This window comes from Phoenix dactylifera, chromosome 2 (assembly GCF_051530095.1).
Source record: "Phoenix dactylifera cultivar Ajwa chromosome 2, Ajwa_hap1_PhDact_Kaust_v1.1, whole genome shotgun sequence".
NCBI classification, from domain to species: domain Eukaryota; kingdom Viridiplantae; phylum Streptophyta; class Magnoliopsida; order Arecales; family Arecaceae; genus Phoenix; species Phoenix dactylifera.
The window spans coordinates 1,238,582-1,265,340 of NC_143191.1; the positions used below are offsets into that span (position 1 = coordinate 1,238,582).

Consider the following 26,759-nt stretch of genomic DNA (forward strand, 5'->3'; position numbering starts at 1 on the left):
ACCCCAAAAAAAAAGGGACATGTTCGGAGAACTCGACGACTGCACTCGACAAACTGACCAATCCACCTGTCACACATCCGGCACAAATACTGGTGGTCCCGGGAGAAGTATTTGACACCTAAGGAGCAATATCCGAAACCGAAACTGTTGGAGACGCCGACGTTTTCGTCGCTAATGGCCTCACACACTTCCTCTCCGTCTATTTAAGAGCGGCCTCGCGGCAACGGGAGGAGGATCTCTCTCTTCTCGCGCGTACCCTCTGGTTTTTTCTCTGCTACTGTGCTCTCTAATGGCCGCAAGGAATGGTGCATGCGACGGAGTTCCGGAAGAGGTTTCGCGGAGCGATTTCCCGGAGGGCTTTGTCTTCGGAGTCGCCACTTCGGCTTACCAGGTGAAACAGAGGAGGAGAATGGCCTCTTCTATTCTTCTTTCTCTGACGATGACTCTTTCCGATCTGTTTCTTGTTTTGTCTCATGTGAAAAATTTCAATCTTGAAGCGAAACTCTGGATACATCTTTGATGATTGTCGATTTTTTCTTTAATGTAAATTTTAATGGTTTGGGGGCTTGGATCTGGGAGAAAGGGCGAGTTTTGGAGTTGGCATTTCGGGGATTCCGTTTGTGATGAATTTTTGGGAGGAATTTGTTTTTGAACAGACACCCACCCAATTTTATTAAAAGAAGAAGCATTTACAAGTTGAAGCAAGAGAAGAGATGAGGAAAAGGAATACAGAAGAAGAAGATGACGAACTCTGGGAAAGAGACCCCAAACAATGCTCGACAACACCCGGTGCTCATTCTGGGATTTAGAATATCCAGTACAGCTCCAATCCTTGTTTGGACGAAGAGCAGCTATGAGAACTCCATCAACACCCGCTGCTCATTTCGGTTTTTCTTGGCGCATTTAAGTGGAATTCTTTTAGTTTTTCAGAAAAGGTCATGACTTTTTATTATATTTGATCGGAAAAGCTGGTTCTGCTCTCTTTTTTGGAGATCGCTTTTTTATCTGATTGTGGTGGTCTCTGTGCCGGTGATCAACAGACAGACAGACACATTTCTTACTCACCTTTAAAGCTGATATTTTTTTTAAAAAAAAGGAAATGTTGGAATTTAATGGTGACTCTGTCTCTCTCTTGCTTTCTGTGCGCGCGCATGTTTTAGTATATTTAATGTTTTATTGTTAGCTTGAAATTGAAGATGATCTTTTATGTACTTGTATATAATTGCCAAAAATTGCCGAAAAATGTTTTGGTATATTATAAGCTTGCTCTAGTGCCTTATTTTATTATATTACGATTATCATCATCTTAGCTGATCTTATAACATGTAGTTTCTGATGCTGCTGTGCAAGGTGATGCTTTTTTTGGCTTATTAGGGGGAAGCTTTGGTGTTGTCCCAAACTATGTGGAGGGAAATAATTGTTTCATCCAATATAAATACATGATGCTTTATTCTTGGTTAGGGTCCTTGGATGAACCACTATATATGGTGGTCCACAAGAATGTGGAAGCTAATTCCTCATGCGGTGCATGTATCCTCTATAAAGCTTATTGGAGATCTATACACTTGTGATCTTTTGTGTTCCCCGGTGTGTATGTTGGAGTTTATTATTTAACTTAACACATTTCTTGAAATAATAATATCTATAAGTTGATTCCACATAGAGGAATTGGTGTTAATATTCAATTAAACAAAGCTGGCTCATCTAACCATGAGTAACTATTTTGGCGAGATAGAGAAGAGAGGATGAAAAAAATGAAAATAGGAATAAAATCCAAGAAAGCTTAAATATTACAAAAAAGTTCACCTACATTTAGATGGGATATCCTTGAGAGAGCACTATGGAGTAAAATAGAATAAGAGTGTTCTCATGCAGGTCCATTCAATCTTCATTCAAAGAAGTTTTTTCCATTAAGTATATCTTGTGGTGTGGGACTGGGCTGTCCCTGTTTCTCCATGGAACAAGATGCCCCGCTGTCCCATTTCGTCACCCTCCATCTTTCTCCCCTTCTTCCCTTTCTTTGTTTCTTTCTTTTTCTTCTTTCTTTTCTTTCTTCCTTCTTTCCTTCCATCCTTTATTTCTATATCTTCTTCCTTCGTTTCTTTCCTTTTTCTTCTTCTTTCTTTCCCTTCTTCCTTCTTTCCTTCCTTTCTTTTTTTTTCTTATGCCTTCTTTCCTTTTTCTTTCCTTTTTCTTGTTGTTTCTCTTTCTTTTCTTTCTTCTTTTCGTCCTTTCTTTCTTTTTCTTCTCCCTTCTTTTCTTTGCTTTTACTTATTCTTTCCTTTCATTCTTTCCTTCTGTTCTTCTTTCATTCCTTTATTTCTTTCCTCTTTCTTTTTATTTCTCCGTGTGGATGGGTTTTAGAGTCCCGCCCTAGGTACCTGTCCTGTTTTCTCATGGGAATAGGATAGAACAGCAGGGATGTGTCCCATATCTCGTAGTACAATTAATGATTTTATTTTTGGTTTTTGAGAAAATAATTGATGACTCTTATGTTATGCTGAAGTGGTAATTTTCAAAAAGGAGTGGTGGTTTATTCATTCTGTTAAAAAAAAATCTCTTAGGGCCTTTTTGGATGTTTGGGCTGATATAGGCCTAGCTCAGCATGTAATCCTATGATTTTGCTGGTTATGTCACGCCCCCGCCTCCACGGGGCACGTGAGGCACCCAGTGCCCACGTGGGGGTCACATGAGGGGAAAAACATGGGGCTCTCCTGCCAGATATTGTCCGGTTTCGGAGCTTCACGCAAGCGCCCTTCACCCCTCCCCAGTTTTGTTTTCTTCCCAAAACACGTCTGCAGGATTTGGAGACACCTGCCTCATATGCCCAGGCTCTGGAACGAGTCTTTCCGATGTGGGACTATTGGGCCTCACACCGTGTTTTCCCCCTCATGTGGCCCTCACGTGGGCACTGGGTGCCTCACATGCCCCGCGGAGGCGGGGGCGTGACATTTGGTATCAGAGCTGAGAACGACTCTTATCCGATGGTGGGAAGGGTGTGAGGCCCAATAGTCCCACATCGGAAAGACTCGTTTTAGAGCCTGGGCATATGAGGCGGGTGTCTCCAAATCTTGCAGACGTGTTTTGGAAGAAAAACAAAATCAGAAAGGGGTGAAGGACGCTTGCGTGAAGCCCCAAAACCGGACAATATCTGGCAGGGGAGCCCCGTGTTTTCCTCCTCATGTGGCCTCCACGTGGGCACTGGGTGCCTCACGTGCCCCGCGGAGGCGGGGGCGTGACATTTGGTATCAGAGCTGAGGATGACTCTTGTCCGATGATGGTAAGGGTGTGAGGCCCAATAGTCCCACATCGAAAAGACTCGTTTCAGAGCCTGGGCATATGAGGCGGGTGTCTTCAAATCCTGCAGACGCATTTTGGGAGGAAAACAAAATCGGAGAGGGGTGAAGGACGCTTGCGTGAAGCTCCGAAATTGGACAATATCTGGCATGGGAGCCCTGTGTTTTCCCTTTCATGTGGTCTCCACGTGGGCACTGGGTGCTTTACGTGCTCCACGGAGACGGGGGCGTGACATTTGGTATCAGAGCCGAGGACGACTCTTGTCCGATGGTGGGAAGGGTGTGAGGCCCAATAGTCCCACATCGTTCTAGAGCCTGGGCATATGAGGTGGGTGTCTCCAAATTCTGTAGACGTGTTTTGGGAGGAAAACAAAATCGGGGAGGGATAAAGGACGCTTGCGTGAAGCCCCAGAACCCTATAATATCTAGCAGCGGAGCTCCGTGTTTTCCCTCTCATGTGGTCCCCATGTGGGCACTAGGTGCCTCACGTGCTCCGCGGAGGCGGGGGCGTGACATTTGGTATCAGAACCGAGGATGGCTCTTATCCGATGGTGGGAAGGGTGTGAGGCCCAATAGTCCCATATCGGAAAGATTCGTTCCAGAGCCTAGGCAAATGAGGCGAGTGTCTCCAAATCTTGCAGATGCGTTTTGGGAGGAAAACAAAACCGGAGAGGGGTGAAGGACGTTTGCGTGAAGCTCCGGAACCAAATAATATCCGGCAGGGGAGCCCCGTGTTTTTTCCCTCATGTGGCCCCCACGTGGGCATTGGGTGCCTCACGTGCTCCGCGGAGACGGGGGCGTGACATTTGGTATCAGAGCCGAGGACGACTTTTGTCCGATGGTGGGAAGGGTGTGAGGCTCAATAGTCCCACATCGGAAAGACTCGTTCCAGAGCCTGGGCATATGAGGCGAGTGTCTCCAAATCCTATAGACGCGTTTTGGGAGGAAAACAAAACCGGGGAGGGACGAAGGACGCTTGCGTGAAGCTCCGGAACCGGACAATATCTGGCAGAGGAGCCCCGTGTTTTTCCCCTCATGTGGCCCCCATGTGGGCACTGGGTGCCTCACGTGCTTCGCGGAGGCGGGGGCGTGACAGGTTGTACTGGCCTAATCCACAAATCTAATTGGATTTTCAGTCCAATCATCCAAAAAGGCTTTTAATATTAGCAACATAGATGTTTCCTTGCTCGAAGGACAGAAAGTTCGGTGTCTTTTTGAGGTTATACTTCTGATTTTGCTCGTTCTTTTGCACCGAATTTTATCGTACTCCGGTAAAGTAGAAAATGTTCAAATTATAAAAAATTGGCACTCTATCATGTTGTGGTAGTCTTTATAAAATGTGGTATTGGAGCCTAAGTTTGATGCTGCTGGTGTAGTAGTTTGAGGTGGAACAACAAAGATAAATAGTTTTATGGTATGATAGCATATGCAAGAGCTGTTAATAGAAAAACAAAGGATTATAATTATTGCTTGGACAGTTTATATAGAAATAGAAAATGTATGATGCACTTATGCTTGTTTGACCCTTATGGTTATATCTACATTGGCAACAAATGGAACTTTATTGTTCAGATTGGATATTAATGGGAAATAACTTCAAATTGAAGAGCACATAGGCATTTGTAAGTCTGAGAATATTCTTTTGCATATCAGGAACAAGAGATTAATCTTAAAGATTGATTTCTGGACAATTCGATACAATATCAAGTAATGAAAACTTAAAATCTTTAAATATATCAAATATGCTGCTATTCTGTAAGATGAAATTGTCATTTCTCCTGAAGCCTGGAAATCTTGCTTGGAGAGGTAGCTGGTTTTGTTCGACTCTTGTTTTTAGGATTGACCTTGCTGCACTTTGTTGTGACTATTAGGTTTGTAAATACTGTTGTACAAGGTTCGCTGTACCGGTCGGTACCGGTCGGTACCGAGCGTACCGTACCCATACCGATGGATACCGGTATCGGTACACCAATATCGGTACGGTCGGTACCGAGCGTACCGTACCGTACCGACACTCGGTATGCCTATACTAGTGCGGCACCGGTACGGGGTTCGGTACCGGTACGGCGAACCTTGCTGTTGTAGGATAAGATTTGTTTAGGGCATTCACAGATTGCAGTAAATAAAAAGGAGGGGCATCACCTCATGTCTTCAAGATCATTTATTCTCACAAATACTTCTGTTATTCAAGCATCTATTACATGAGCATTTCTATTCAATTTGCTCTACATTGTATGCGGTAGAAGAATGCTCTTCATAACTGCTTCATAAATATCTGTTTGTCATTAGGATCTCATCATCTCCCTGTATCTCTTTTATTATTTGATGCCTATCAAACTAATTAGTAATTTGCTCCCTGGAGTTTTTGACTTTAGATGCATTGTCATTTCTCAGATGATTAGTGCTAGAATTTATGAGATTCTGACTGATAATCAGTTTTTGTTTCTTGTAGGTTGAAGGAGCAAGAAAAGAGGGGGGCAGGGGGGATAGCATCTGGGACATTTTCTCGGAAAAGAAAGGTCTTTTTTTTTAAAAACTTTTACACTCCATCTTATCTGCATGTAATTCTGTTGACTTGCCTGCATTGATTGTTTATTGTTTATATCATCAGAAAATATCAAGGATGGAAGTAATGGAGATGTTGCAGTTGATCAATATCATCACTACAAGGTTAACTACTGTTTCTTGTTGACTTCTAAATCAAAGCCTATTAGTGACTGTCATGTAATTCTTTAAGAATATATACCTGTCACAACCTAGGGCCTCATCCAAAAAGGCTAGCTGGAAGGTATTTTTCGGGTTCTTTAGTCCTGTATAAGTATCCAAAATCTACTCGTCAAATAACCGATATGAGACTAAATACACGTCCGCACGGGTCCTCACATACTCCCTCCGTTCAAGCCTTAATGTTCTCGTTAGGCTAAGGGTCCAATCCATTCAAATCTAAGCACAACCACCACGATCGGTTCGTGGTCAGCCTCCATGAATCTATGTTGCAGTGTTTCCTAGTCCACATAGGCTATGGGTAGAGTTCGCTCTGATACCATTTGTCACAACCCAAAATCTTACCCAAAAAGACTAGCCGGAAGATATTTTTTGGGTTCTTTAGTCCTGTATAAATACCCAAGATCTCGGCGAATAACCGATGTGGGACTAAACACATGCCCGCACAGGTCCTTACAATACCTATAGGGCAAATCATGCCATTAAAATTTTATTTGTTGGATAGTAATTTCATATGGAACCACCATATCAGGGATTGATGCCTATGAGTTGCATGTTACATTTTTATATATTGAAAGGATACCTTGTAGCATACATGCTAAACCTCATGTGTATGATATGCATCATAGTTTTTGCAAAGGTTGAATTGCCTTGCAACTCTTGTAGTACCTTTGACTTAATAAAACTCAAATCCTCCATGTTTAAGTTTTTCACATCCTATTCATCTAATTACAGGGTAGTCAGAGCCTGTCACTCTCTTTTTAATACTGTAAATCTCATTTATTTTCCATCTGATGTAACTCATCATGTACCTCTTCATCAGTTTCCATCCTTGCAGTTTCATTTCATCTCGTTATATCTATGCATTGAAAGTAATATATCTATGCACCGAGCCCGTTATGCAAAAACAAAGGGGGAAGACAATACTGTAAACTTTATCTTATCCAATCCTTCGCGGTGACCTTCTCCTACTTGTATAACGGTTTCCCCTACTTTGGGCTTTCTTACAGCCAAAACATGAGATAAATGCTCTCATATAACTCAATCAGTGATCCTAACACCCTCGACCCTCCATTAGATGAAGTTGATCATCAAATACTTCCAACCACAATCAAAGAGATCAACAAGCCCTTGCTGAATCTGGATTATCAATTTTATACCAGCCAAATCTTGTAATGGTGCTTGTTTTGGCCTACTTTGGGCTTTCTTACAGGTAGATACTCTAATATAACTTAATCATTGATCATAATGCCCTCAATCTTCCATTAGATGAAGTTGATAATAAAATACTTCCAGTTGCAATCAAACAAATTGTCAAGCCTATGTTCAATCTGGATCATTGATTTTAGCCAGCAGCCAATCTTGTAATGGTGCTTTAGGACTATGTAGAGTTTGGTTCTTAAATGATAAAGGCATTCTGAATTTTTAACTGAAGTTTAGTGTGTAGATTATTAACTTGGTAAGCTTTAATCGCAGCTTCAGATGACAAAACTTTCTGGTTTATGAACTTCATCTGCTAGTTGTGCATCCTTTTCCCTGATGGGAGCGATGAATTCCTTGAAGTGTACCATGAGATCTTCCACCTACTTCTCCAAGCTGGAAAATCACCTATTTAAATTTTTGACAGCTCGGTTGATAAGTTCCAATCATTCTTCACTTCATGGGACCTTCTCATCTTGGTACATCTGTCATCAGGTCGAACATTATGATGCTCCATTTTAGACATTTGAGGCTGTAATACTAACTGAGGCAGATGAACATTGTGATGTTTTCACCCATGGAACTTGGAATCTGTGGTGGTGGATTTACAAGAAGCATTGATCTGATTTTTTGACCACATCTTGAGAAAACAGAAAGAAGAGAGATATTTCACGGACTACACAATTGTAGAAGCAAATCCTCGAGCCTGGAAAGACTGACTGTAGACAAGGAGTTCAACGTGCAAAAGAGAAAGGGAGAACTGAATACATGACTGGAATTTTCTTAAATTTTCTTCATGCTCTTGGGAATGGCCTTTCCTTCGACATGCTGGCCATAATGACTTAAATCCTCAAAATTATTGATTTAATCTAAAATATTTTTTATAATGCACGAAACTTAACCCTTGAGCTAGACTGATAACGAAAAAAATAAGGGTTTTTGGTGTACATACCCTCCTCAATATTGGAATTTGCATGAATACCTTTCCAAAATTGATATTTACATGTGTACCCTCGTCAAACCCTTGTTTTGTATGTATACCTTTTTTTTTTTGGGTATGTATCTATGCCATTTAATGGTGTTAAGAAGTTAGCAGTTTAAAATTGAAATGACAAAAATACCATTAATAGGTAAACATGCAAAAAGAAACGTTTATAAGGACATACATGCAAATAATAATTTTGGAGGGTATTCATGCAATTTCATATATTTAGGATAGGGGTGCAAATGGATCGGGTCGGACCGGAGCCTGAGTGACCCCGACCCGACCCGATTTCTTGTTCGGATCCAATAGAAAATCGGATTGGGTCTATAGCAGACCCAATGGGTCATTCGGGTTGGGTCGAGTCCATGCATAACCCAGTCCCAATCCAAAAAATTTGGGTTCGATTCGGGTTCGCTTATTTGGTGCATCACTCGATCCATTAAAGCTTATTCAACTAAACTCAGCTATATCCCTTGCCTCAGTCATTTTTCTTGCCACCCTCTCCAAAGCCCGGTCTGGCCGTCGCCGCCTCCCGCTGAGGCACTGTCCCTCCCTGTCATCGGCCACCTGCACCTCCTGCGCTCCATTCTTGACAAGTTAGTCTGTCGTGAGCCAGCAGGAGGATGGCGGCCAGCACGATGTCGTTGGGGCCGAAGGGGAGACCAAGGCTCGGGAGTTGGTGAAGAAGGTGGCCGGAGGGAGACCGACGTCTATTCTATTGCATCTCTCCCCCACTCCCCTCCCCCTAATCGTTTCATTTCTTTATTCCATAGCCGTAGCAGAAAAAGAGTGGGAAGTGACATCTTGTCGGCCTCTCCCTCAGAAAGTTCAAAAAAAAAGCTTCTTATCGTTAGCTTCTTTGGCCAGGCAATCTTGAAAATTTATTAGGACATCCCGCAGCTACAACATGAGCCATAGACCGAGGCTGTAGAGGAAAAAGAGTAGGAAGTGACATCTTGTCAGACTCTCCCTTAAAAGGTTCAAAAAAACAAAAAACTTCTTGTCATTAGCTTCTTTGGCCTGGCAATCTTAGAAATTTATTAGGACATTCCGCAGCTATAACATGAGCCGTAGACCGAGGCTATAGAGGAAAAAGAGTGGGAAGTGACATCTTGTCAACCTCTCCCTCAAAAAGTTCAAAAAATTTTTGTCACTAGCTTCTCTTGCCAGGCAATCTTGGAAATTTATTAGGACATCCCGTAGCTACAACATGAGCCTTAGCTCATCCCGCAACTACCAGATCTAGCTCATAAAGTCAAAATGCGCATTTATTACGTTACATGTGCTAGAACTAGCATGGAGTGAAGAGCGGATTCTTAAAATCTAATTTATTTATTATTTATAGTAATACTTTAATACTTTATGTATGGGTCGCTCGGTCGGGTCGAGTCGGAATTCAGTAAATTGAGACCCGATCCGAAAATAGAATGGGTTTAATTTTAGGACTTAATCTGACCCCACGGGTCCTCCAAAACGGATCGGATCGGGTCTAAACGGGTCGAGTCGGATCACGGGTCAATCCGACCCATTTGCAGCCTTAATTTAGGAGGGTATACACACAAAAAAATCGTTAGATTTTTGCATAAATACCATTCTAAATATTGAAATTTTCATAAATGTCCTCTAAATTGATATTTATGTGCATGCCCTCACAAAATACTATTTTTGACATAACGATTCAGCTAACGTAATTAGCCAAAATCATATTTATTTAAATTTAAAATTAATTAAAATTATGAAATTATTTTTTTATTTCTGAAGCGGGTAACAGGTAAATAAGTCTCACTGGAAACTAATCTCTCTACCTTCTTTTAGAATTTCAATCTCTCTCGACCCTCTCTCACTTCTCCGTCTGGAATCAAAGCCATTCCCTCGACTCTCTTCTCCATCATAGACAGCTCATCATTTTACCTTTTTTACATGAAGATGGTCAGGTCCTGCTTGTAGTTTTATGAATTATTTAAAGAAAAGTGTTATGATAGATTTGCAATATTTATCTTTTAGTATATGAGATATGTGATGTTTATCTTTTAGAGTTGAAAAATTTCTTATATGCAGGCTGGTGGCTGATTTAAAATTATTGACAAGATAGGCCCTATACACTAGATCTTTTCTTCTTCTAAAAATTTGAAGCTCCAAAAAAAAATGGCTTAAGGTACACAACGTAAGGGGTGGCCTTCTACCACATAGCTGCGGAGGTTGTTAATAAGTCTGAAGGGTTTGAAGTCCTTCAATGATTTTGCTTGGGGATGATTGATGTTGTTCTTCCATCTATGAGTATAGCAGTAGCAAGAAAGCTTGATCATTGCAATCTATCGTGTGCCTTTAAGAGATTCTAATCATTTTTTATATTCTAATACATGCGCATCTATAACAATAAATATTATAAGCTATATTTCGATGAAATAAGATATAGTGGTTGTTATAAATGAAGAAGAATAAAGCAGAATAATCCCATGATTAGTGAAAGAACGTTCATAACTCTTTTTGTTATCTAATTGTTGAATCAATCTTTTTTTAAGCAATATTTTTTATGAAAAATATTGAGGAGCAGGCACTAGACAAATCCGAGTGTTAAAATAGGTTAAAATTAAAAAAAAATAAAATTAGATGTTCTTGTATATAAACCCTCCTAAATATGTGAAATTGCATGAATCTCCTCGCAAAGTGTTATTTGCATATATACCCTTATCAAATGTTTCTTTTTGCATATCTACCTATAAGGATATTTCAGTCATTTTTAATTTTAAACCACTAATTTCTTAACGGCGTTAGATGATATGGGCATATATGCAAAAAAAAAAAGAAAAAATGAAGGATATACACTTATACACATAAAACAAGTATTTTATAAGGGTATACATGCAAATATCAACTTTGGAAGGGTATTCATGCAAATTTTAATATTTAGGAGGTTATGCACTAAAAAAACCCAAAAATAAAAGCGGATCATTTTTACATTCATTATCTCCACCCTATGCATTCAGGCCATGGTTTGCTGAACCGTTCAGCCTGTACCGTACCGGTACCGGCCTCCGCCGGTACGGATCTTTGGGGTCGGAACCAAATGGTTTCTTGCCTGTACCGGTACGAACTGATGCGGTTTGCACCGGTACAAGCTCGGTACCGATGCGAACCGCACCGGTTCGAGTTTGTACCGGTGCGAACTGTACCGGTTTGCATCGGTACTCGCGAGGAAGAAGGGGGAAGAGAGGAGAAGAGAGGAGAGAGGGGAAGAAGACCTCTCGTGCTACTGGGCCTCTTTCTTCCTCCCGAGCACCTCGCGGGGAAGAAGAGCTCCTTTGCTCGCAGGAGAAGGGGGAAAGAGAGGAGAAGAGAGGAGGAGAGAGGGAAGAAGAGAGGAGGAGCTCAGGAAGAAGAAGAGAAGGAAAAGAAAGAAAAGAGAAAAAAAAGAGAGAGGCTGTGGGGAGCGCGCCTGCGAGCGGGCGCGAGTGGGGAAACGCGTCCTCGACTCATGCCCACGCGCGTTCCATGCGGTAGGAATCGCGGTCGACGCGCGGGGAACCGCGCGTGCGCGATTCCCCACGTGGGCTCGCCGTGCAGGGTAGGGAGCCCACGCGCTGCCTTGCATGGCCGCTTTTAAATGCCACTCTGCAGCATAACGCGTCCGCGTGTTTTTTTTTTTTGAACCGATTTGGTACCGATTCCGAACTGGTATCGGTCCTCACCGGTACGTCGGTTTGGTCGGTTCGTCTAACCTTGATTCAGGCCATGATAATTTGGTCTGAGTAAGCCCATTTGTTGCCTCTAACATATCAACAGATTTGTTTGGCATTGGAATCCTTAACCATTTATCATATGGGTATTTCAAGTTATGGTCTAGATTAATTATGGTTGTTATCAGATCTAAAAATAAAAATATTCCAATTATATTGTCAAATTAAATATTTGTCTAACCCTAAACTGCATCAAATTGCTTTGAGTTGTTCTCTTTGCCTAATTTTTTATATTCAAATACCTTATTAACTATGTGCTGAAGCAAGTATGAAATTGATAGTTAAATGAAAAGTTGGAGATGGTCATCAATGACATTAAAAGAGGAAATGGAAAAGAAAGAACAATTCTATTATTAAGTATTAGGAAAATAATTTTGAACAATTGGAACCCCTATTTCAGTTGGGTTTCTTATCAATTGAGCTATCATTTTAGGGTTACTGCCGATAGAGTAAACTAAACAATTTGGTTTCTTGGAAATTCTAACCAAATAATTTCTCTTTGTTATTCCAAATACCTATTCACATATAAAATTGTTCTTTATTTTCAGCCATTTCAAGTATTTTGTTTTAAATATTTTTTTGCCTTCTTGCTTCTTCTGCCACCACCATTTTTTGTCCACTTTTTAATAGGGTTGTGCTCTTATCGGTTGGCAAACAAATTCAACTATGTGAGACATTGCATATAATAGTTCAAAATTTTAGTTATTATTTTATAAATGTTTATTTTTAACATATAGCATCATTCACTAACTGCTTAGCTATTACATAATCTGTTTAAATGCATAGAACTGTTAATGCATCACTATCTAATCATTTTGACAACCTTGTTTGAGAAATACTTGAAAATGTCTTAGTACCAGATTTATCAACATGCTGAAGCACAAGCTAAATAAGTTCTCAAGTCTCACATATTGACATGGTAAAATGTCTCTAATCCACCATTTCATATGTGTACGTTCTTTGATCTTTTTGCCTGAATAATTTAGACTTCAGTAAGCATTATTTGATATCCCATGTCCATCTTGGACAATAGACGGCCAAGGTCTTTTAGCCTTTTGTAAAACCAAGTCTTTGTACCATTAGTTGTCATTGCAAATGTGTTTTCATTTCTCTATTCTTTATTCATCTCAAACTTGGTTGTAACGTTGTTTTAATTCCATGTTGCTTGTTTTATTGTAAATGCAGGAAGATGTGGAACTTATCACCAAGATAGGTTTTGGAGCTTATCGTTTTTCCATATCTTGGCCTCGTATTTTCCCTGGTACACTATAATATCTTGTAATCATTATCTAAACCTCTATATATCATATTTGCAGCTTCATAGTTGGCATGTTGTACTTTTTGATTGGTTTATTACTTTCCAAATAGTGTACTTTTTGAGAGGTTTATTTCCATATATAGGCTCTTTACGTAGTCACACCTAGGGCAAACTGAAGGTTTACATACTTTGAAAATTATGTTTTTTCCCTATTTTAAAGCAAACATATGCAAACAAAAGATCTGAGGTTGGTTTGTGGCATGTGGTGGAAGTAGCATGTTTCAGTGCTTGTATCCTATAAATATGTTGACACCTATTGGTTACAATTATTGTATTTGGTTAGTTAATTTAGCTTTTATATCAAATCTATGCTTTCCTAGGAAACTGTAAGCAAACAAAGAAGAAGAGAGAAAATAAAAATAGATTAAAAATACTTGAAAAGAAAAATGGATGGACATATGATGATTGGATGGTGTGTTAGAGATAATTAATCTGCTGAAAATTGAAACAATACCCTACTATGCTGTCATATATGCAAATAATTTGGCTATTCTATCCCTTATCTTGAATAATGTCATTGATATGGTCTTAATAATTATGCATAGACATTTATGACATCTTGTATATCTAAATATATTATTTTCACTGAGCTTTCCAATATTTTAATTTATTGATTACAAGGTAAAAAAAAATTTGTCTTTCACCATCTTCTTCTTTGATTATGCACCATGTTCTGTTTAAATGAAACTAGGATATCTAGATGTTCTTATCCTCATGATGACTAAGAACGTTATAATCCGAAAGCCTTGAATGCTAATTGGCAAGGTAAGCAAGTGCTTCAATGCTAATTGAGTATATTGATCTTTTAAATAATATGGGTTTAAATTAGAAGTTCCATTATGGCAGTTGCTCTCTATTGAGAATAGTGAATTTTTGAATGAATTGCATGATTAATCGTCCGATGAGTTAGAATTGGACTATTGAAATGCAGCATTAACCAGAAGCGAATAAAATGAGCCAAATTACAATCAATAACCAAGTGATTTTCCATAAAGGTATTTGTAAATCTTAAATCTATTATACAGGGCTGGAGAGAACAAAAGGCTTTCCTTCCCCACTTTTTTTGAAAACTTAGAACTGTTTTGGTGATGTGGAGACGTGTTTCCTTTGGTATTTCCTTTCAGTGCTGTATGTATTTGCTTAATCGAAATTTTTGAAATGAAGTTTTGTTAAATATATTAAACCAATTAGAGTAGCTCATAAGATGAAGGTGTGAATGAGAAGATTAAGGTAAATATGTAGAGATACTTGGACTTAGTAAGTTGAAAAATAAGAATACAAAGAATACTTGGGAATCACATATATGGTTGAAATGATGCAGCAGTGCCAACAAAGACTAGAGGACACCATGAAGAGGTATGACCGTGTGAGGGTTGGATGATGGGACTAAGTTGAAAAATATGTCGGGTAGATTAACTAAAACCATCACAACAGATTGGAAAAGGATGATTGAAAATAGTTGCAGGAGTCATCAAATGTTAATATTTCTATGCATATCTCATCACGTAAGTAGGCGCTCTAAAAATGCACTTTGAAATTTGCAAGCTAGATCAATATGACTTGCAGTGTTATGAGGAACTTATATGGTCCGAGTCCCTAAGAAATTGAGGTGTCTCCTTCTCCTTCACCACATCTTCATTATGTTATGCTTGAGTTCTTGCAAGAAGTCCTGCTCTCATAGTCTCCCTCCGAAAGTATTGTAACTCCATACAGGCATATATTCATATAATGTTATATGTATGTCTGCATATATACACATTTATGTGTCTCTGTATCTATATATGTATTATGTATATGTATATGTATATGTTGCATGATGAATACTGTTTTGAGAACAACAGTAACTTCAATTTTGCTAGATCTTTGTAGTCATTTGACTGATATATGCATTTAGATGATTATATAATGGTCTGTGATGGAATTAGTGATATACTCTTTATCATGATTACAGATGGATTAGGAACTAAGATCAATGAGAATGGGATCGCCTACTACAACAATCTCATTGATTACCTGCTAGAGAAAGGTTTTTAACCATATGCTTAGTGCCTTCAAATATATCCATCAAGACCTACATTTACGTGTTCTGGTTGCAGGTATTCAGCCTTATGTGACACTGTATCATTGGGATCTTCCATATAATCTTCATGAATGCATGGGAGGATGGCTATCTGAGAAGATTGTGTAAGTTACCATAGTTATCAAAGTGCTAAAAAATTCTGTAATAATATATAATATTACAAAATGCCTACAATGTTTTATATAATTAAGCTTTTTCTGTCAAATACATAAATAGCGATATTTGGTGCAAACAAGCAATTACCATCATATAGGCAGGCCTTTAAGAAAAGAATTTGATCGAGGCAAGGTATGGTCATATGATCGATCAACCTTAACTTGTGATGAATTTGAAAAATAGATTTTCTTGGAACATCTTATAAGAGGAGTCAAATTGATAAGTTGGTTTTCCAATTGATAGTATCAAGGTATGTCGTCTTGGTATTGGCCCCATATCGGTGCCATGCCATCACTGTGTCGGTACCGTATGATACGGGGCTGGTTCGGCATACTGAGTGTCGGCACCCCCTGTACTGTATACTAGTACCGAACCGTTACGATACAGTATGCCCCATACCAGCTGGTAAGCTGGTTTTCCTACATTCAAAACACTTTTCTAGAAGAGGTGATGTTAAGTATTCCACCGTCTGATAATGCCAATAGGTAATGGGCTAGGTTAGGTGCTTGACACTAGGTCGGTATGGCATACTAGGCAAGCTGCTCAATATCAAGCGCTGCTGGCCTACACTGAGCCATGCTAGGTCGGTATAGGTCAATACGACCTGATTCTAGCTAGAAATTTTAACTTCTATTTTCACCTTTTAATTGCCCTAGACTTAACAAGGAACATGATTCAAGAAAATGCCTCCTTATTCTTTTTTATTGCCTTTACTTAGGATACTACATTAAACAAGGGAAGCATTCTCTGTTTGAGTTCAACATAAATAGTCAATGATTCAAGTCTCATCAAAATAAGTTCAACTTTCCAGCTCAAGAATAAATTCCAGATGTTTGGGATCTGATCAAAATGGCAAGTTTTCAATGCTAGGGAGCTTCTTAGATCTTAAAACATCATAAATTTTTCAACATCTAAACCATGGTATGCTGTAGCGATGCATACCGAGTGTGCTGTACCAAACTTGGAAGCGATACGGGGGGCATACCAAATATCCGTATTGCTGAATCAACTCCTGTACTGGATATGCTGACATTATACGAAGATGGTAAATGTATGGGGTCCAGATTGCAAACCTTGATCTAAACATTGCTCAAGCCCAAAGATTTGGTAAGAAAGTTTCAAATTTTGGTCTGTAAGTTTTTTTCTTATAATATGATGCTAATTAGAACACAACGCTTCAACCTTCATACTTACATTGGTCTCCAATCATTTCTCATCCAGACTTATGATTTACAATTGTCTGTTTTTAATCAAGGATTGTTATTAATTAATGTTAATGCATTGTTAGGATGCCATTTTACTTTAAAAGAGACATTCCATGGTACACCAGCATGCTTATATGCCCAGATGTTGATCATACTGCATAGGAGTTTTTTAAAATGTTGAGCTAAACAGGTTTTTAATTTGTGAGCAACTCTTAATTGGACTAGGATGAAGTTCAAATATCAAACTTAAAAAAATAAAACCTTGAAAAATCTTGTGCCCACAACATAATATGCATGCTAATGCCACCGTTCTAGTGGGCCCACTTCATGATGGTGCATGTTGTATGTCTGCAAGGCATCACGCAGCACGTCCCATGCTGGCAAATCTCTGCACCAGCAGCATTTAGATCCTTGGGTGATTTGATGAATAGGGGCATGCTATTATCTAAATTTGGCATTTATATATGTATAAATGTGTATATTTTGTGCATAATTTCACCACTATTATGGAGCATCTTGGTAAAATTAATACTATTATGTTTCTTTTTTTTTTTTGAAAATATGACATGCTTTTTGTACAAATTTAAGAACTTTTTTTGATGCAAAATATGGTCAGGTATTTTTTTCCATTGCATTTTATGCTCTAAAGATTTTTTGTTAACTTGATGTTGCAAAATGGCCAGGGAATATTTTGCACTGTATGCAGAAACTTGTTTTGCAAAGTTCGGAGATAGAGTCAAGCACTGGATCACAATCAATGAACCACTTCAAACAGCTGTGAATGGTTATGGTATTGGGATATTTGCTCCTGGAAGATATGAGAATTCATCTTTTGAACCCTACTTGGCTGCACATCACCAACTCTTAGCCCATGCAGCTGCTGTTGCTGTGTACAAGAAGAAATTTAAGGCATGTTCTTTGATATATTTTATCTTGTGTATATTGGTTTGGCTTGTTTCCTATGTTGCATTGCAGTCATTTTGGAGAACCTACTTTCTCCTTTTAGTCATTAAACACTTTTATTTTCTCTCGGATATATTGGTTTGGCTTAAGTTTCCTATGGAGTATTGTAGTCATTATGTAGAAATATATCTTTATTGGTCATTAAACACTTATATATCCATTGTTTAGCTGTCTGCATAAAATCTGCATTGATACTTGTAAATGAATGAAAACTACTCCATGCTTTTTAACTCTTCAAAATTTTAATTTAAATTGCAAATCAAGAGGAAATTAGGATGATTTATGGAATTTTGGAAACATTCAGTTTGAATATGAACCAGCTTTTATCTTGTTCTACTCATATCATGGCTTAGTAGCTTTACTTGCTCTATTTTAGGCTACTCAAGGTGGTCAACTTGGGTTAGTTCTTGATTGTGAATGGGCAGAGGCATTTTCCGATAAATTGCAAGATAAGGTTGCTGCAGAGAGGCGGCTGAATTTTCAACTTGGCTGGTAAATACTCTTGACATTATATCTTCTTCTTCTTCTTCTTCTTCTTCTTCTGCTTCTGCTTCTTCTTAAGAGTTTGTTTATGTATTCGTAATAATGCCTGTCGCACATCACAGGAAATAGAGAACTCATAGAATAATCATATTAAATCATGTTTCTATGCTTAAAGGAAGAGCAGAGACAGAGGCATCTAAATCCTAGTTTTTCTCTGAACTTTTTCTATGGGATAGTTACGGTTCTTATTCCACAGCTATTTTTTGTGACTTGTTGTATGTCATGAAAGACAAACATAACATGTGACTTAAACTATTCAATATCAGGGGCAAAAGTCCCAGGTATTGTAGCTTAACAATAAGGACCTAGAAACCAATTTAACAATTTAATTGCAGATGCAGAACAAAATAAGAGTTTTACTAATTTTATTTAGGAGTCTAGGGCAGTGTATTGTCAACAGATTCACATGACAATATCTCATTAATATGCAACCAGATTTTCCTTGTGAAGTCATGATGAAGGTTGTGAAGCAATCTCATTCTCCATCCCATAAAAGAAACAATAGAATGGCAAGCATGGTAGCATTATTTTGCTGTCTACATATTCTCGCCTAAGGTGTTTGACACATGTTGAATGTTGACTTTGTGGAGGCATTAGCCGTATAACTTCCACTGAAGAGGATTGGTTCTTTCACCAGCAACCTCATAAGCATTGTCAACTTTTACAAATCCTGAAGAGTATTCCGTAAATTTCAATTAATCAATTTCTTAGGATAAATGCAAATTTGAAATCTTCCTCTATGTCTAATTGGCAAAATTCTTATTAGTTTGGTGAAGGAGGATGATAAATAGGAAGATTCAGGGAGAAGCAGGGAAACTCCACTGTCAAAGTGTCATGGATTGTTGTATTGCGTCTCCGAGCATCCTAAAGCATCCAGACTTTAAAATTTTTATATATTGAAGTTTTCAGATAATTTGACAAAGATTACTTGTAATAAGGAAATAACAGCTCTACAATCTTTAGTTTTAACGTAAGGAAGATTTTAATTCATGATGTTACTCCTCATAGGATTCCTTTTTTCTTCATGTATTGTATGTGTGTTTTTTTGTGTGCCTGTTTGTGTTAGTAGTAAGCAATCTGATCAACTGTCTAGACTCCAGAGTTAATTTACTAGGTCTCAAACTCAACTTGAGGGTCTTCTCATAGAAGAAAGAGTTACAGGATTAATCTATAAATATAACTAGGAGTCTTGAATGACCTTCAATTTGTGAGGCCATTGAATTAAGGGCTGCCATTTTCAGAAGTAGTATTACCTGGACACTTTTGGTGTGATGTGCCAAGTATCCAAGTGTCCTCAAGTGTCAGATATGGCAGCCTCAAAAGAATATAAGTTCGTGTAAACAGAAGCCAATTTTTCGAAGCTTTTCCAGAAAAGAGAATTTCTGTGTGCACATGTGCTATCCGACAAAGAAAATGATAGAATAGCCATGCGTTTGCAAGTTCTTTAAGTTATTCCTGGATTCATCTCTTAGTCCCTTTCAATTTTCGACTTCATGTTGTTTGTTGGCCAGACTGCATCATAATTTTTTTTATTCTGTGAAAATTCTAAATCCTCATTAAGCATAGCGCCAAGCCTGCTTGTCAATATTACTTTCATCGTATAGCTTTGCAACATATCCTTATTTTTATATTGAAGTTTCTAAAGATGCAATCCTAAGACCTTTTAGATAGCGATTGACAAGATATGCAGGTGTAGTGATCATTTTTCATCCCTTTGTTCTATTTGCAGATCAGATCTGATCTTGTCTTAGATGTATTATGTTTCTTCTCATGTTTATATGCATGTTCATTTTGAAAAAGATACAAAAGCTCATTTTATTTCCAAGACTATATTAACATAGTTGTTATCTTGAATCTTCATTATTCAAGGTTTTATATGAACAAGAATTCCTTGCCTTGTTTAAATGTTGGGGTGTATAATTATCAATACAACAAGGGTTTGTGCTTCTTTGACATCTGAAAATTTCCTTTTTTGAAGGTTTTTGGATCCAATTTTCTTCGGGGACTACCCTGCGGTTATGCATGAGAGACTAGGAGATAAACTTCCAAAATTCTCAGATGCACATAAAGAATTGCTAAGGAATTCGCTTGATTTTGTGGGTTTAAATCATTACACAACAAGGTTTATTGCTCATGCACAAAATACAGAAGAAATCCACTTTTATCAAGTACAAGAGATGGAGAGGATTGGTATTTATATGCATACCTTCCTAACTTTTTTGTTTTGTGGATGAAATTTAAACATTAATGTATTTATATACCTGTTTATGCCTCTACATCTGTTTTATTATTTAGGCTAGATTCACCTAGTAGTGTTGGATTGATATACGAAATGATGAAACAATTTCAATATAATTTCGAGAACACTTTGTAAGCACAAGATGTATGAAAATATCATGCCTTGTTCTCAGGGCATCAATCCACCTCCACAGGTTTGACAAATTTGTCCTCAGGACACAGCAAGCAAAAAAATAAAAACTTTCTTCAATGTGCACTCACCTACAAACTTAATAATAACCAGCTCCAAACTCCAAAGAACCTCAATCATCCTTTTCTAATTGCAGTATGAAGTTGAAGGTTTCTCTAAGAAATAATGGAATGGTATAGTTCTCATCCAGTTGTTGCAAGACAAGCAAGCTATTTGAGCTCGTTACTTTCTGTCTTGATGCCTCTATAAGTCCATATATTTCATCACTTTATATTTCTTATGTTGAAACGTCCAAAGGGCTAGCAAATGGAAATGCATGCAAGTTCATTAGGCCTTATTTTTTGGGTTATATATTTTGTTGGCAAAACGTAAGGCTGATGTTTATTAGGAAATAACGTGGTGCTTAATGTCAAAGAAGTTTCAGTGTCAGCAATTGTATTGATCTCCAGTCTGGTTTCTGACACTATCAAGCAGACTATCTATCTTAAAATTCCACTAAATTCTTACTAGTTTTGCGGCATCAGCATCTAAGATCTCTCTACAAGACCTGGTTGACTCATCCGAGTTGTCTAGGGTCTTTCTTGGTTGGGTTTGAGTTCAGGACAGGCGACTCGTGAGATTAAGTTCTACAATCTAAATTAAATGACTCAAGTTGCAAATGTACATGGAACCTCTATGCTGTTGCTTTCAGCCTAAATAAATGGTGATGCTTCATGGGTTTGTTTCATCATCAACTCTCTATAGCATGTTAGACTTAGATTTATTACAATCTTTTTTATGCACCCTAGCATCCATATACTTTGAAAGCTGATCTGCTTGTTGCACATTAATCCCATGTCATGGCAACTTCTTGATTAAGATCACATCCTAAGATGCCTTCATTTTGATCCAGCTACTTTCTTTATTACACATGCATTGTTTACGGGGTCATCTCTCGTTTGTGGTTGTTGTTTGTAAAATATTTGGCATCATCTGCTGACCACATAATGTTAGAGCTCCATGCTTTCTGGATTTTTAATAATTTGCTACATCAATAAACTCGTTTAGCTACCTGTTGACCTCATCAACTGCTACATCCTGTTACCCTCGGAGAGTTGCAGTCTTTAGATCCTAATGGGTAATTGATTCAACACATCTTTCAAACTTTGCCATGTGATACCTTCATTTGTTTATTGGTTGGACAATGATATCTTCCACATGAGGGCATGCAGGTGCCCACAATTCACCTATATGCTTTTTCTTTCTGCATTGCTGTTTTATGCACACAAGCGGATGGTTGGAATTGACATGGAGACTTTGATAACATCAGCTGAGCACCTCCTTGCATCCTCTCACAAAGATAAGCATTTTCCCCTAATCAGGCATCATGTTGCTCCTTTTGGTTCCATCTCGCTCTCCTGCAGCTTGCTCTATCCATTTGCCTCATTAATGATAGTGTTGCTTTATAGTGCTCATGTCCCTGTTTTAGTGAATTGATCAAACTTCTTCTCAACTAGTGTTGTGAACTCAGTAGCACATGGGCTACCTCTTATCTGTCGATACTCATATTTAAGCTATTATGCTACCAATTGCATGTTCCTCTCTCTTGGCAGAACATTATTACTTGCATGGTTTGCAACCACACACTTGCATTTATTTTAATCCTAGACATCTAATATGGTAGCAAAGTTTAGAATCGAATCAATCGTCTGCCTTACATACATCCATAAATTAGTTTCTGAAATGCTATTTTCTATGATTTTGCAAGTTTAAAATACTTTATCACCTTATTTTAAGGCTTTATTCTCTAAATCATTCATTTATGCTCCAGTGAAACACTATGTTGCCAAGTTACCTTATGTGTATCAGATTGATCACTAATTCTCTGAAGTGCGATCATCTACAACTTTGTAATTTTTTCTTTAATTGCAAATCTCCTTTTTTCTGAATATCTCTATTTTAAATTATTAATTGCCAGTCTTGCAGTAGCTTTTGCATTTATTTCAATAAAGCTTCAGTTTGATTAGTATTATTTTATTGTATTATGCACAGCTAATTGGGAAGCAGGTGAGGCGATTGGTGATAGGGTAAGAATCTCTCTCTCTCCCCTCCCCCCCCCCCCTCTCTCTCTCTCTCTCTCTCTCTCTCTCTCTCTCTCTCTCTCTCTCTCTCTGTGCGCGCCTGTGGGAGCATGCACATAGCACATGTGCATGCATGTCTGCGTCACATGCACAAGCATCCCCTAAGAAAGCTTTCTTGACAATGAACCAAACATTCAAAATGCATCCAACATTATCAAACTAACTGGAAAATTTTCTATCATGGCAGGCTGCATCAGAGTGGCTTTACATAGTTCCTTGGGGCATCCGTAAAGTTCTTAACTATATAGCAAAAAGATATCACAATCCCCCAATATATGTTACTGAGAATGGTAATGCTCCATGATGTCAAGTAGTAAAGCCTTATCTTGAGTAAGTTTAATCATTGTGTGTCGCTTCATTTTTAATAAATTTATGCCTATACTGCTATATAATGGGAACTCGGACGGTGCATTTCCATCCCTGAATTCCCTCTGTTATGCGGCCCAGCACGCTTGGACTCCATCCTCTTTAATTCCCAGTGCTGGAGGGAGGAAAAAGCGGGAGCCTTTGGACTCCACCCAAGTTCTGCAGCCCATCTAACAACAGTCGCATGCAATAAAAGTTTAAGCGTAGGTGTAGAATTCATTCTACAGTTTGCTTTTGTTCTATACTGGCTTCTAGCCTGACGATCCTCTACCCTATTGTTCTGGCTTGGGACTGGGGGACTGAGGTTAGTTCTGTTGTTGTCATGATTGGGAATGGATTGAATGGAGAAACCAAGTAGCTTCTGAAGATTGAATGGAGAAACCAAGTAGCTTCTGAAGATTGAATGGAGAAACCAAGTAGCTTCTGAAAGGAACAGATTTCAGAAGGTGTCTTAGGAAGGTTCTTGGGTTAGATGCATATAGGTTCTTTGCAAATCTTGCTTATTCTTACCAATTGATCAAGGCAGGAAAAGATTTGCTAATACTTGTTCTTGCAAGTTGTGTGCAAATTTGTAATTATTTGGAGGAGACATTGGGTATTCATATTCCACTCTCGAGTTCCATACCAAATAACACTTGTATGTTAGAATGATCCAAACTCTTAAATGAATTCTCTAAAATAATAGTGGTTGCAGGGACATTTTTTCCCTATGTTTTCTAAAGTTGGTGGCAGATTTACAAATTTCAGACATTATCGAAAGAGATTGACACCAAAATCTTCCAAGTGCTAAAAGATGCCTCCAATTTTAATGGAAACCATTTCGTTCTGCAATCAGAAATAGGATAGCAGACTTATTCCAAGTCTAGTATTCTTATGAAAATTTAAAATTTTAAGGAAATATGGATCATTTGCAATAGGGATCTAATTTATTTTGCTTGAAATACATGCTGAATAATAATTAAAGCTTTATAAATGTTGTGTGCAGTTAATATTAAAAAAAAGAATTCTCATTATGGCCATATGTATTCATTGGGATACTTGTCTATAACCTGCAGGTATGGATGATGAAGACACTGAAACAGCAGCATTGAGTGAGGTATTAAATGATGAAAAGAGAGTCGGATATTTTAAGGGGTACGTCGCTGCTGTTGCACAGGCAATCAGGTACATTACAACTGTTGTTCCTCTAAACATGTATGCTTCAACTTCCTGCACTTGTTTCAGATTGATAGCACCACATAAAAATGTGTGCTTTAAATCATTTTACTTATGTGACAGTTAGTTCTGGTAGGTAGATCAAAAACAAACTACTGCGAATGACTAATATGTGAAAAGGATAGACCAACGCCTCTTGATGGAGAAAAAGCATTATGAGTGTGAGATCTGTAATAACAGGCAAAATATTCAGCAAGGAGTTCATGAGAAGTATAGTTCGTTACTGAGTGCATTGCAGAACCTTATATTTTTGTCATTTTGCATGCTTTTCTAGATTACTAAACCCATGATCTTTTGGATATCTCAACTCTTGAAGTGTTAGTAATTTTGACTCAAGAGAAAGGATAAAATCATGATTTTAAAATTAAAACCCTTCAACCGCAGCCTAAATAATTAATATTATTTTGATATTTTTATGCTATCATGGTACATCATATCACGATTTAATTAGGAAGATAATTACATTATTTCTATGTATTGCTATGGTGGTGTTGTCTGCATATCCTTGTAACATATAGTAGGTGACAGAAAATACTCAAAATGATGAAAGGCCATATATTATCTCATTTAAAATATTTATACCACATTGCTGACTTGAGTCTCCAAAGGAATTGTGTAAATTAAAAGAGGATCAGTAGTCTTCCACTTAGGGTGGCTCATCTGCTTTAGAATTTCTTTGGAAATTTGTCGTCGCACCTGCTTCCTAAGCATTTATCATGCTACTACTAAGGCTGCTGCTACTGGTAACCTATGTCCCACAACATTTTGTCTTGGTTTTATGGCAATGATGCAACCCCTTGAAATAGTATTTTGGATGGTTTGCCATGAATTTTGGGAACCAAGGTGTCTCTTGGTAACCTTTCACCCAACCTCAAACCTTGCAAACCATTCGAATCAAGTTTGGCACCTCATCCGTGCCCTTATCTGCTTACATGCACGGTTGCTGCTTGTTGCTGTTGTTGTACACAGCTCCTATATTGGGAACATCAGAAGGCTACAGAATCCTGTAATTGTTGTTCAGTGAGATTTTATATGGTACTAATTCAACCTACAAACCATAGTTGTGCGACTGGCCTAGTTGCCAGGGGACCTAGGTTCATCGCATTACTCTGTATAATATGTTTGTTACATGGATATGTCCTTGTGACCTCAGTTGTACTTAGCCATATCTTCGTATACATGTTTCATGAAATTGTGCATTTGTGGTAGGAAATGAACGATAGAATGCAAAACATTCTTTATTAACTGACAAATAACTGATACTTGGGACAGGGATGGTGCTGATGTTCGTGGGTACTTTGCATGGTCATTGTTGGATAACTTCGAGTGGGCGCAAGGATACACCAAGAGGTTCGGGCTGATATACGTCGACTATAAGAATGGCCTTGCAAGGCACCCAAAATCATCAGCCATCTGGTTTTCCAGATTCCTCAAGGGTGGGAAGGAAGATAGCAGCAACCAGCTCAACCAAGCCTGATTTGTCACTTTGGTTATGCAGAATAATGCTTGTGTCTGTATGAAGTTTGCATAAAACTCTTCTATCATGTATCTCTAGCTTTTCTAGCTTATTATATATTCTGCTACGTTGTATATAAATTTGCGTACTCTGAAACAACGACCTAATATAATAAGAAAAGGTTGATATCGAAGGTGAGACAGGTAATGGTGGATGAACAAAGATCGCATGCTGGCGACCTGAAAAAGTTTTCGTAGCTAGTTGAACAAAAGCCTTTCAGAAAGATGTTGTGGGCAAAGGTAATTTAGCTACACTTCATCCTTTCAGCCAAGCCAGCAGGGTCGGAGGATCTGATGCTCTTCAAGTTATGGCGTTTTCTTCAGAACAGATGCGAGTGGGTACTGTGTGTCCACTGTCACTGTCATTTTTCTTTAGAAAAGAAAAATCCAATGCCTTGCAGGGCCGGGATTCTTATGCTTCCTTTGCACCGCACAAACCGGGGAGACCAGAGAAAATGGAAGAAAAGGCAAGCCACACTCTCTTTAGTGAGAGCCAAGAGGACTGGATACCATCTCAAGGTCAGATATGGTGCCTCCATCTAGGCCTTCTAAAGGTCCCAAGAATTAGTCATGCTCCTTATCTGATTGAATGTTTGTGTCCTTTAAACATCCTCGATTAATATAATCTCAATCCTTATGAGAGGTTTGCTCTACATGGACACGAAGTCCTTCAATGCAACCATTCGAACAAGTGGATTTGCAAACTGCTGAAGGGTATAAATTTTGGGAGATTATGTACTGCTGTTTCTAGAGCTAGCCTATTGGTTGAGATTTTTGATCCATAAAGCATGCTTAGCAGGTGGAGTAAACCAGAATTTTGTTCGTGGGGACCCGCTAGTTTCTTGTGCTTTATTTATTGAATGCTTTTTGCCCGTAAAAGCTGCCCTAGGGCTCTATTTAATAAAGTA

At 38.4% G+C, this 26,759-nt stretch overlaps 1 protein-coding gene across 2 annotated transcripts; it reads left to right on the top strand.

Annotated features, from left to right (window-relative positions):
• Positions 1 to 146: 146 nt before the first annotated feature.
• On the top strand, positions 147 to 25,985 carry BGLU42 (beta glucosidase 42). 2 transcript variants are annotated; one of them, XM_039134561.3, is made up of 13 exons: positions 147 to 391; positions 5,749 to 5,815; positions 5,908 to 5,966; positions 13,128 to 13,203; positions 15,212 to 15,286; positions 15,357 to 15,444; positions 17,385 to 17,610; positions 18,041 to 18,156; positions 20,186 to 20,397; positions 22,667 to 22,701; positions 22,943 to 23,045; positions 24,177 to 24,285; positions 25,609 to 25,985. In XM_039134561.3, the coding sequence occupies exons 1-13, from the start codon at positions 290 to 292 to the stop codon at positions 25,811 to 25,813; spliced, it is 1,473 nt and encodes a 490-aa protein (XP_038990489.3). In that variant the 5' UTR covers positions 147 to 289; the 3' UTR covers positions 25,814 to 25,985. The 2 variants fall into 2 exon arrangements, with proteins under 2 accessions (XP_038990489.3, XP_088570981.2); XM_088714855.2 differs by lacking the exons at positions 147 to 391; positions 5,749 to 5,815; positions 5,908 to 5,966 and adding an exon at positions 12,802 to 12,861.
• The last annotated feature ends 774 nt before the right edge of the window (positions 25,986 to 26,759 follow it).